This window comes from Geotrypetes seraphini, chromosome 8, assembly GCF_902459505.1.
Source record: "Geotrypetes seraphini chromosome 8, aGeoSer1.1, whole genome shotgun sequence".
In the NCBI taxonomy this organism is placed as follows: Eukaryota; Metazoa; Chordata; class Amphibia; order Gymnophiona; family Dermophiidae; genus Geotrypetes; species Geotrypetes seraphini.
In genome coordinates, this window is record NC_047091.1 from 109,496,219 (window position 1) to 109,508,650 (window position 12,432).

The window sequence follows — 12,432 nt, forward strand, 5'->3', positions numbered from 1 at the left end:
ATGACTGTGATGCAACACCTCTGGAAACCCCCAGAAGCTCTTGCTATTGTTGACAGTGACAGTCTCAAGCACCACATTTGGAGAAATTGCCCTAATATGTAACATCTCCAAACTGAAGAAGTACATCATATTTGCTTTTTGGGATGAAACACGAGAAGTATTTATCGCAGTCCTCATCCATTCATACCCCCACTCATTCACCTCCAACTGTAGCATAGCAATACAGACAGGATTAGTTTGCATATTTTAAGAGAGCTCAAGTTCTTTCTAATGAAAAGGTAAACTAAAAACGAGAGCGGTTTTCCTAGGCCGAGAAGTACACTCCATTCAGTGGTGGGGGTAGCAGGTTGGCACTGGCTCTGTGTTGGCTTTATAAGATGGCACCTAGCCACAGATGGAGGAGGGGGTAGGAGGAGGAGGAGGCGGCTGGGGAGGGAGATCTGAGCGAGAGAGAGGAGACAGAGCCATGCTATTAATTTCAGGTCCAAGGTCCCATGGGGGGGGGGGGGTTTGAAATGGAGAGAGAAGAGGATCTGAAGAATGCCTTTCCCTGCAGCATCCCTGCTTCCCAGTGCAAGGCTGGCAGGGAACTAGGGAGCCGATGCCTGAGACGTGGCAGTCCCAGCCAGGCACTTGCAAAGCCTGTTCCTGTGGTGTCACGGAGAACCCCCGCCCGCAGAGAGGGGAGGCTGCACCTTTAAGAGAAGGGAGGACCCCTCTGCCCTTACAGAAACCAGGAAGGGAGTTGAGCATCATACGGGGCTTTGCATATACAGTTACAGAAGGGGCAGTTACAGCAGAGCTGGCCAGGAACTGACTCCAAACTCTATTCTAGGCCCCCCACCCCTTCCCCGGGAGCAGCAGGTAAGCGAGGGCCCCCTTCTCTCGCCGTTCTCTTGAGTGGGTAGGGGGATAGGGAGCTAGGGACTAGCCCTTACCGGGTGGTGATTAGGGGAGGGGGAATTTGGGAAGGGAACTGCCTGTCTACTGTACTTATTTCACTAAACTTTATTGACAGCAGCCTTGTTGGGGGGGGGGGGGTGCCATAGGTTTAGGAGGGAAATGCTCCGGCTGTGCAGGAGCAGATATCCAGCTAGGGCATGGAGGAGGAAGGGTCAGGTGGTAATACTGAATTCATGGAATGGGGTGGGGCGGTCAGTCAAGTTCGGGCTCAATAAAACTGCAGAATCCACCCCACACTCATTACCCCCACCCTGAAATTCCTCATTCTGTGCTGCGTGCATACGTTGTCGTTGGCTGACTTAGCTGGTGCAACCGGGGGTGTCCTGGGGGGGGGGGGGGGTAGGGTTGGAGGGGGCTTCTGGGGGTCGTAGTTTCGCTGGGCCAGCCTGGGAGCAGGTGGAAGAAGAGGTCGGACTCGCCTTCCCAAGCTGCTCCGCTAGTTGGCCGAGCGCGGCGTAGCCTGCTAGGAGAGGGAGGCGGGGTGACGGGCGGCCCTCGCGCCCAATGGGAAGCTCAGGCGGGCCAGAACCTGGTGGCCAACGGACGCCCTGGAAAAGGATAGTGGGCGGGGCTTTGCTCCGGTGACAGATCCCGGCGCCGGGTGCCCGGTGACGTTCCGGCGGGGGCAGCCTTAAAGCGGTAGCGGCCTTCGATGGAGATATTTCCATCTTTGCTGTTCGCCTTCCCCAGCAATGTATAAACCTTCCGATCCCCAGAGTAGCATCACCACCGTCTCCTCTCCCGTTTTCTGCTCTGTACAGCGCAGCGTACAGGCCCGGCGCGAAGCGGCCCCTACCACCACCCTGCCGGAGCCGGCACGGCCCCTGAGGCCTGGCGGGGGCGGGTGGGGAGGAGAGAGGGCGGGGTGGGGCAAGCTGCCAGGCTGCCCAGCGCTTTTCCGCTTCCCTGAACTCCGCCGACTAGTCGCTTGGTCCGGCCGCTGCGGCGCGAGCGGCCATGGCAGGCCCCAGATCCCTGCGGAGGGTAAGTGGGGGACGGGTCACCTCGATTTCCGCCCTCGCCTCCCCTCCCCCGCAAGTCCTCCTTGAGCGCTGGGCCCGAAGAGGGGAGGTGCTGCCGGTACCTGTGGCTCCTATTTCTTGTTCTTAATCCAATGCTACCATGTCGCACGGGAATAGGTTCCAATCCTGAGAGGTCTCTGTGTGATAGGGTTCGTGGCCGGGCTTATCGCATTGTGGCCCCTAAGTTGTGACATTTAAGGGAGTCCTCCCCTCCCCCCCTCCCCCCCATACCATTAGGGAGTAAATTTTAGGTTTAATAGTTTACCATGTTAGTGAAACGTGTGGCTCTCGGCTGTAGCTTGTCTAGTTAGTTTATACTGTAAATTTGGTCTTGACCAGGGCCTCAGGCTGCCTTAAGTTATCCCTTGCCACTCCCCTGTCCCCGCCCTTCACAAAACCCGCCCCCTTTTAAGCAGCTGATGTAGAACTGAGCAGGCATAGTCCTTATGGGATGGCTTTTTTTTTTTTTTTTGGGGGGGGGGGGAAAGTTTACTCTGTATATGTAGTAAATCTCGTTCCCCCCCCCCGGTGGTGTAGGAAGGATTGTTCTTGGTCAGACTTGGGGGCAAATGATTCTGGTAGTGCTGTAGGTCAGGACTGAGGGGGTAGGGGGTGGGGAAAGGGGCTTTTTGTAGTGGAATAGCAAGCAATGCTGCAAGACAGGTCTGATGTGTATTATTAAATTCGTGTATAAGAAGGGTCTCTGTTGTTAGCACTGCTGTAGTTCTGTATTAGCTTGCACTGGCACTTCAGTAATGAGCGGCACTTGAAGTGGCAGGCTCCAAACCATCCCAATACCTTTCTCATGCTGTTTTAAATTATTTCTTAATGTATCTAGGGGGCAGTCACCAAAGACAGGCCTTAGAAGAATAGTGTATCAGTTCCTTAGGTTTTCCTAACATAGATACATTCTTTAATTTTGACATGTAGAGAATTTCAAACTGATTTGACTCCTAACTTTTTTTCAGAAATAATTAGCCATTCCTGAATCTTTTTCACTACTTTTTAAATTTTTGAGTATTGTGTCCCATGTTCACTGTTGAAGTGTGTTTCTGTCCAGTTCTTTAAAATTTTCCTAGTGGTTCCAGAGATGGTCAGACTCCAGTTATGATTTTACTCAGTTTTAGACTAGAGCAGTGGTCTCAAACTCGTGGCCTGGGGGCCACATGCAGCCCGCCAGGTACTATTTTGAGGCCCTCGGTATTTTTATCAGAATCACAAAAGTAAAATAAAACAGTTTCTTGATCATATGTCTCTTTAGCTATAAATGACAATATCATTATTAAGACTTTAGCCAAATGAAAGATTTATAAACTATAAAGAGTTTTACCTCTTGCAAAATTGTCATTTCTTTAATAAGACATTAACTATTTTTTCTGAGGCCCTCTAAGTACCTACAAATCCAAAATGCGGCCCTGCAAAGGGTTTGAGACCACTGGACTAGAGCTTCACGTAAGACATTTCTAACTGCTACTTTCATTGAACTTGTCATAATACAGCCATGTGATTTGAGGGTGAGGAGGGGGACTGAGCTGGAACATCAAGCAGAGTGATATTTCTCTCTTCTCTCTCATCCTTTCTTTTGATGGCATTCCTTATTTCTGTATGCTTGTGTATTCTTTTACTTATATATATTTTGTTTTTATTTATATTGTACATGACTTAAGTAGGTCACTGATGCGTGGCATATCACATTTTATTAAACTTGGATTATAGTTTTGATTTCCTTAATGAGTAAACAGGAACTACAAGCTCCAACCTGCCTAGGGATGACTGGTTCAACCTGCCCTAGATTACCCAGGGTAATCCGGTAACACTAGTTTTGATATTTAAAACGAAACAAGCATCTTCTAATACTGGAACACATGTGAACTTGAAGCATCCAACCTTCCAAAAAAGTACTGTAGAACCCAGTTCTAGACTGTAAACCAGTCCAAAGAAAACTTGTTTTATCCTGTGACAGGAATGTCACTTGTTTTCCCCATTGTAGAGAAACAGGGCTGATGAAGACACAAGGCCTTCTGCGTCTTGTCTATTTCACTTCCTGTTATAACAGCTATTTCTTGATTTTTTACTTAACCTTGTACTCCAGTACTTCTTAAAATTCCTTTTCTATATTTGGCCTTCACCTGCCTTTAGGAAATATATTTCCGTGAACCCACCATCTGCTCTATGGAGAATTGTCTTTTGGTATGCCCCTCTTGTTCTAGAGGCTCTTATCTCTGAAAAATGATTGCCATTTCTGTGTTGTTTGTATTCTGGAGGCTTTTTATCTACCATACCTACTCATTAAGAGTACATAGGTTTATATCTTACTGTAATTTGGTAAACCTGTGCTGGCCTCTGGCAGGTGTTGCTATACCCACTGCTAAGGCTGTGAACATTGTGGATTAAGATCTAGGGTAACTGGAGGATTAGGTGATTTGCCTGCAATCACAAGGAGCTGTAGTGGGAATTGAACCCAGTTCCCTGGGTTCTTGGTCCACTCCACTAACCATTAGCCTTTTATTTCCTTAAAACAGAAAAGCTTGTTAGTTTGAATGAACAGGGACAGTGTTACTTTAGGGTTCTTATTTATCAGGAACTTTTTCTGCTAGTAGCTTCCAGTCTGCCTATTTTAGATATATGGCCAGGTATAATGGGCCGGGTACATAATAACAAAATATTTGATCTCCTATTTCTCTGTCCCTGCCTTTCAAGTTCTTCTTTCTTCTTGCTCTGTGTTCTCTTCAGCGTGTTAACCTTCACTCCACTCCTTCCTGGTGGGAGAGGAGGGTGTAGCAAGTGTGCATGATTCTGCCAAACCCTGTTAAATAGACAGAGCTTTGATACCTACAGGTGGGAGCGACTGAGTAAGGGAGTGGGCTAGATCTGATCAGCCCTGCCTTTCAACAGGTAACTTCCTGTTTTCTCCAGCAAGCACCTATATGGGATTTTTTTTGGCACAGTTCTGTGTATCTGCCCCTTCACTTTGTTCTCATAGTTGGGGGAGATTCTATAAGAAATGAGTGATTTAGATTGGTATTTCACCATCTTTCTCTTTCCTCTTACAAAGCATTCTGGGAGCTTTTCATGGTATAGAACTACAGCAGGGGTCAAGAAAACCCAGGACCAGCTTGTCTATTTTTGTGGTATGAAGCCTGGGTAGCTCTTCTAAAACCTCTATGCGCTTCCTCAATTTCATGCTGCTTTTCACAAAGGCACAGTGCAAACTGGAGCCGAATGTGCTCTTTTCGGGTAGAAAGAAGATCAGGTGCATGTGGCTGTTGTGAGATTCAGCTTACCTCCAGCATGTGCCATGACACTGAAGGCTGGCGTATCAGCTACCCTCATGCATACGTCAGTGAATGTTTTGCTTCATTGAAGATGTGCACTATGCAGAAATAATTCCTGTTTCTTTCTCCATTGAACACAACCTTGAAAAGACCATTCTCCCTCCTCCCCCCTTTCATTCCCTCCATCCTACGTTTTCCTTCCTGCCTGCCTTTCCTCTTCTCTCTCTCTCCCCCTCTGCAGCTGGGTCTGCGCTGCAGTAGCAAAATAACAATCCAGCTCTGGAAAAACCACTGGGAGTAGTACAGAGGCTTTTGCTTTCCCTAGGGATTATTGTGGCATTTTATGTTCAGTAAGGGAGCACTGAAGCCAGAAGACACGATGGCTTGTTTCATTCTGTACTAAGTAGGAAGTGCCTGTGATGTCTGGCCAAGCAGCCCCCCCCCCCCCAACCCCAACATAGTGTATTGCAATGAACATAAGAATTGCCATCTCCGGATCAGACCCTGGGTTCATCAAGTCCGGTGATCCGCACACGCAGAGGCCCCACCAGGTATACCCTGGCCTAGTTTTAGTCCTCATATCACCGATGCATTTAACTTACCCTTACCCGTATCATTCTATGCCACTCTTAAGGAGATGGATTCTGCAATTACTTCCTCCGGGAGAGCATTCCAGGTATCCACCACTCGCTGCGTGAAACAGAACTTCCTGATACTCGTCCTGGACCTGTCCCCCCTCAGCTTCAGTCTATGTCCTCTTGTCCGTGTCACATTGGACATTGTAAATAACTGCTTTCACTGCTCCATTTTGTCAAATCCTTTTAGTATTTTGAAAGTCTCGATCAGATCCCCTCGTAGTCTCCTCTTCTCAAGGGAGAACAATCCCAGTCTCCTAAGTTGTTCCTCATAGTCCAGGTTCTCCATACCTTTCACTAGCTTCGTTGCTCGTCTCTGCACCCTCTCTAGCAGTTTTATATCCTTCTTTAGGTATGGAGACCAATGCTGGACGCAGTATTCCAGGTGTTTGTCAATCTTTCTGTGGCTCTGACCCCATGATGTGAAATAAAATTGCATGATATCCACACACACACACCAAGTTGAAGAATAATGTAGCACTTAAGGAGAGTTCATCCAGATCATGACCTTATTTTGGGGTCTCTACTCGCAGTGTATTGCTTTATGTGAGAGGATGATTGTAGCTTGAGAGGAAAGTGTAAGTTGCCACACAAGTCCAAAACTACAGGAAGATGGAAAACCAGGAGCTATGTTACTGTATGGTGGCTGTAATTATATTTATTTATTTAAAAAATTTCTATGCCGTCTAAACTAAACGGTTTACAAAATAGCTCTAGTCCCAGCAAAATCTTTATCAAGAGCAAACTGCACTCAAATTGAATGAGAGTCATAATGACTGTGTTAAAAAAAAAAAAAAAAAAGTACTAGGTATATGCGGGCTATCACAGAAAGTGGTGTTGGGGACTGTGGATATTCAGGCAAACTGGGAAAATCCCTTCTCTTCAAAATCACAGGTCTTTGGAACGACCTCACCACCCCGTTGCGGAACCTGAGCTCCCTTCAGTTATTCCGCAAACAACTGAAAACCTGGCTTTTCAGCAAATTGTAGCTCTATCCTTCCCCCCTTTCTCTCCCCCCTTCTACACATAAGTTCATGTAATCCTTTTTCTTCTTCTCTACCCACTATTTTAAGTTCTTGTAAACCGTGTCGAGCTCCATTCTCATGGAGATGATGCGGTATATAAACTTAAGGTTTAGATTAGATTAGATTAGAAGTCCTGGCATTCTAGAGGAAAAGGGACAAAATTAGCAAAAATAGCATTAAGAGGAGGCTGACAGACTGGATGGGTGTCATGTATTATCCCATATCCTCCTGTTCCCTGTCATCTTTCAACCTCCACAGGCTCCATACTGTTTCAGTTACTTCTAGGTTTCTCTCTAGCTGATTTTGAAACGGGCCCTTCCTGGAGGGATGGCATTAAAATAAATCAACACATTTCCTGGGAGGAGTATTTAGTTTTGAGTCTCTTAATTTGTTCCCAGCAGCGTGCTTGTACTAGTACAGTGGCCCTTCTTGTGCAGCTGCCTGAGGAGCTTTCCACATTTTAAATCTCTCCATTTTTGCCTAGCTGTTAGGGTAATAGTGTTTTAGCCTAGAGACAGTACAGGGTCTCTACCAGTGCTTCTGCTTCCTGCTTGGCCCTTTTTGTGGTATCTTGTTACTGGAGAGCCTCTCATCCAGAAGCTCAGGCCTTGGAGGCTTCCCCATCTCTCAGCCACCTTAATTCTAGGAGCTCATTCTTGGTACAAAGCTTATAGTTTTATTCCCTACCTTTCCTTCTGACTCTGTCAGGCCTTTCAGAGACAATTCCAGGGTTGGTAGTGCTATAATTGGCTCTCAAGTGCTGGAAGTGTTAATACACAATAACTCTTTAATTTGCACAGATGGTTCAACGCGGGAGGCCTGGGTTCATTTCCTGGCCAATGTTAGCCCCCAAGCAAAGTCCAGGGACTGCATGGGGTCCCCAAGACCTGTCTTGTTGTTATTGTCTGGGATTAGGTGTGGGACACAATACCCAAAGTACACACCTCTATGCACAGGACTCCATTTCTTTATCTTGTTTATTCAGGAAAGATGATAAACTCATACTCATAGAAAGGAGAAATGATTATACAAGTAAGAAATTGCTAATTATAGCAAGTTTTCCTATACACCAAGCTCTAAATACTTAATTATTATAATGCAAAGCACTCATAGAAAAGAGAGAAAATTATATAAGAAGTAAATAGCAGCAATCTGGTAACCCTAATTCTTGGATTACAAAATTCCTACAGGGGAACTACTTCACTAGACAAGCACACTTGCATTCACACAACTTAGTCATAGACAAATAAGACAGACCATTTGGAGTCTGTGCTGACCATCAGAGAGTATAGCTCTGAAGCAGTAGCAACATGTGGTTTAGGGGGTCAGTGTTTATAGTAGTGGTCCCCAACCCTGTCCTGGAGGACCACCAGGCCAATCGGGTTTTCTGCATAGCCCTAATGAATATGCAAGGAGCAGATTTGCATGCCTGTCACTTCCATTATATGCAAATCTCTCTCATGCATATTCATTAGGGTAAGCCTGAAAACCCGATTGGCCTAGTGGTCCTCCAGGACAGGGTTGGAAACCACTGGTTTATAGGATTGCTCTCTTCTTCAATAGGCAGGGGTAGGCAATTCCAGTCCTCGAGATTCGGAGCCAGGTCAGGTTTTCAGGATATCCACAATAAATATGCATGAGGTAGATTTGCATCTCAAGGAGGCAGTGCATGCAGGAAACAATCTTGGTTTGCTCGGGGGGCCAGAGAGAGACACAGACAGAAAGAAAGACAGATAGACAAGGGGCCAGGGAGAGACACAGACAGAAAGAATTACAGACAGACAGGGGGCCAGAGAGACAAGAAAAAAAGACAGACAGCGGCCAAGGACAGAGAGAGAAAGAAAGACAGACAGCGGCTAAGCAGACAGAGAGACAGAAAGAAAGACAGACGAACACATCTATTCTAGCACCCGTTAATGTAACGGGCTTAAAGACTAGTATTCCATAAACTTACCTATAGGTCAGCCATAAAACCTCTTTGCTCCTCTGTCACTCTGAGATGTTAGTTTGATGTTTTTTCTGTAGGCAGTATAGAAGTACCAAGGTAGCCTTAGATTTGCAGCTGACAGGCCTCTGCATTTGTCATAACATGCAGCTGTAGCATGGAATATGTAATCTGTGATTCCAGGGCTTGACAGCAATAACCTGTTTGTTGGCTTTTGGGGTGCTGATAATTTCTGAGTCTAAATTACCTGTCTGATGATGGGTGTTTGCATCTTGGTTTTACAATGACTGATTAGGGGGTTTTGACATCCTCTCTAAAGGAACATAGGCTTATGAGACTGCCCTGTGTGTACTGCTTCTTCCCCCCCCCCCCAATAAAAAAAAAAAAGATAACTTGTGTTTTAATATTTGATCACTCCAGATTTTCAGGCAGGAGCAGTGGAACATCTTTTTACTTTGGTGGGCCAAACAAACCGAGCTTTTTCTGCCCTCCCTTCTCTCTAGTTTCTGAGGTTGTGTGGGGCAAAACGTTGCTAGGACCATGACTCCAGTGGCCCATCCTATTCTGTTGCCTGTGTGTTCATTATATGTCTAGGGGTTCAAGGAGATACTGATGGGGCTATTATTTCTACTCATTCCAGAAAGCAAACTCTATTAGTTGAATGTGGACCTTCTGGTTTTGTTTTCTGGCTTCTTTTGCTTATAGGCTTGTTCAGATTGGAAGGCAGTATGTTGATGAGATGAGGTGCGATGGAGGGACCTGCTGGAACTTGTCCTTGGATACGGCAGTGAGAACTGTCAGCACAAGTAGAACCACGCCTTCCTTTTCTCACCCAGACTGAACGAGGAGTAGCTTTTCCTGGACTATAAATATGAAGGAAACTGGCAAGCTGATTTTATTTATTTATTTTTTAAATACACTAAGTTCAGTGGCCAGCAGCTGATAAAAATTGCTTGAATATGCAATTTTTCTGAGCATTTGAATAAACTGATACATCTTGCAAGTTGGATCACCTATGGAAGCTTGCAGATTGATGCTAACAGGAGATGGCAAGAGGAGGTTTTAGTTTTATGTGCTCTTGGAAGGTTTTGCAACTTGATCCAGAATATATGCATAGATAGTTCTTATGAATATAAGAACTGTATGGCCCTTTAGGATCAAAGGGGAGCACTAACAATGCATGTGGCTTAAGAGAGATGGGGCGGGAAGCTGAAGGTTTGGGCCTGACTTTCTAATCCTAGTACCTAGCTTTAATGGGGAGGGGGGTGAAAGGGAATTTTATTTTAGAATAAAAAAGTCTCTTCCTTTCAAGTCCGGAAACTTGATTTTACACTTCCTCTATAGGGCTGATACAACACGTTTTGCCCATAGTTTGGATAAAGAAACCCCACCCAAATCAGAGCCATATTCTATAGCCTGTTGATAGTGGAGGGGGAGGAATGCTGGGAACTGTAGTTCTATAGCTATGCCCCCCTCAAACACACACAAATACATATACACCCATTGCTGGCCACTGTAAGTCTTGGCCTCTTGAATATAAAAGACATTTTGTACATAGAAAGGCGTGCAGCCTGGTCCTACTGAAGGAGTCTCATGACCAAGCATCCAGTCCCACACTGTTCTGCAGCCTGTGGGCTTGCACAGAAGGCATTAACTCTTTCCTTGGCACACTCAATCCTGTCTGCTAGAATCTACTTATTACCCTTCTGGACAAGGTGAGTAGTCATTACAAATCCTGGGGAGGCTCTGTGGCTGAAGTAGGCTTTTCCTATTCAGAAAAGCTGAAATGACAGGCTCCAGAACTGTCTGTAATTTTAGATACCCAGGAAAATAAACATCTAACCCTGCAAAAGTGCTTGAGGTCCATTTTTTTTTTTAAAACCTAGGAAAAGCTGCTACGGGGAGCCTCTTCTCTTTCCTTTTCATTGAGGTTTCTGTTTTCCTTTTCTTCTACTGGCCCTTTCTTGTTCTCCTCTCCCCCCCACACACACAATTTCTATCTTTTAAAAGCATTGGGTGTATATTGTTGGAACAGTGGACACAGAACATACTATGCGAGCAAACTCCGGGCTTTGTGCCTGCTCCTCTCCAAGGAGACAGGTTTATTGTCTCAACTGGCAGTGGGGTAGGATTGGGGACAAGCCTGACAAGCGATAGAAAAACACAATATAGAATGTGATAGAAAATTTGCCTGCTCTTCACTGCCCAATGCATGAATGCTGCAACTGGACAGGAGGCTGGCTTGAGCCACTCAGACAAGTGGGTGGGGCAATGCACAATGACCCATCTTGATAACCAACTGAAGTTGCAACCTTTTAAAGTACACTTTGAACATTTTATTATTTATTGTCATTATTACCCTTGCACTCTTTAGGGTTGAGTTTGTCAGCTAGCTTATGGTGGGAGAAGTTGTGGTATATGAGGTAAAAGGGTTAGCCTTTTTATGGCAAACTTTGGCAGCCTGGTACTTTGTTTATCTTTGAAAAAAAAAATGTGGAACACATTTCTGGGTTCCCAGTAAGTAGGTGTCAAATAATTTATTACACAACTTCCTTGCATTTCAGAAATATCATTTACGGTACAAAAATTATCATTGGCTACACACAATGCAATGATCAAATATCTATGATGCTGGTCCATTCCCATGGAGGTGAGCACCGTTCTTTAAAGTGGATCCCTCCATTTGTACTTTTACCCTTTTTTTCTCCATCCTCCATGAGTAACATTCAAACAGTATTACTTCATACAGAAAAAGACGAGCTTATCGTATATACTCGAATATAAGATGAGATTTTTGGGCCAAAATGGGGGTCTCGTCTTATATTCGGGTCAGTGCCTACCTGCCTCCCTCCCGGACTTGTTGCAGGCCTCTATCGGACTTGCCATATGGCTTGATGGGCCGGGACAGGAGGGATCCCTCCTGTCCCAGCCAACTCTGACAATTTTTTTTTACCTCCCTCCCGCCTCCTCCCTTGTAACTTTTTGAATCCCTAGTGGTCCAGCGGTGTACTTGGCTTTCCGCTCTTCTGCCGCTTGCTGAGCCCCTCTGAATGGCTGCTGCAAGATCTTGGCGGTCCAGCAGTGTACCGGGCAGGGTAGCTAAATATTTTAAAATACCCTACCAGAGGGAGATGTGTTAGACTTGGAACAGATGACCAAAGTATGGTTGGGCTGGCAGGCTGGCCACTTTATTTTCATACTGCTGTGGATCATGCTGATCATAGAAACAGAGACAATGATGGAAGATAAAGTCAATATGGCGTATCCAGTCTGCCTATCCATACCAACTACCAACTTTTACATTCCATACCTCCCCCCCCCCCCCCGCCCATTAGAGATACTCTGTGCTGGTCTCATGTTTTCTTGAATTCAGATACAGTCATCTTCTCTACCTCAACTGGGGGCCATTCCATTTGTCCTCCATCTTTTCCTTAAAGAAGTATTTCCTTTAGATTATTCTTGAGTCGATCCTATTTCACTTCATACTGTGTCCCCCTCATTCCAGAGCTTCATTTCTTTTGAAAGAGACTTGCCTCCTATGAATGTATGCCACAGAGATATTTAAAT

General features: G+C 45.5%; 1 protein-coding gene across 1 annotated transcript in view; it reads left to right on the forward strand.

Moving 5' to 3' along the window:
• The first annotated feature begins 1,480 nt into the window (after positions 1–1,480).
• ZBTB7A (zinc finger and BTB domain containing 7A) overlaps positions 1,481–12,432 on the forward strand; it is a 52,990-nt gene continuing 42,038 nt past the window's right edge. The window contains 1 exon segment of the mRNA XM_033954648.1: positions 1,481–1,947. Within this exon segment, the coding sequence (XP_033810539.1) occupies positions 1,921–1,947 (27 nt within the window). The 5' untranslated portion in view covers positions 1,481–1,920.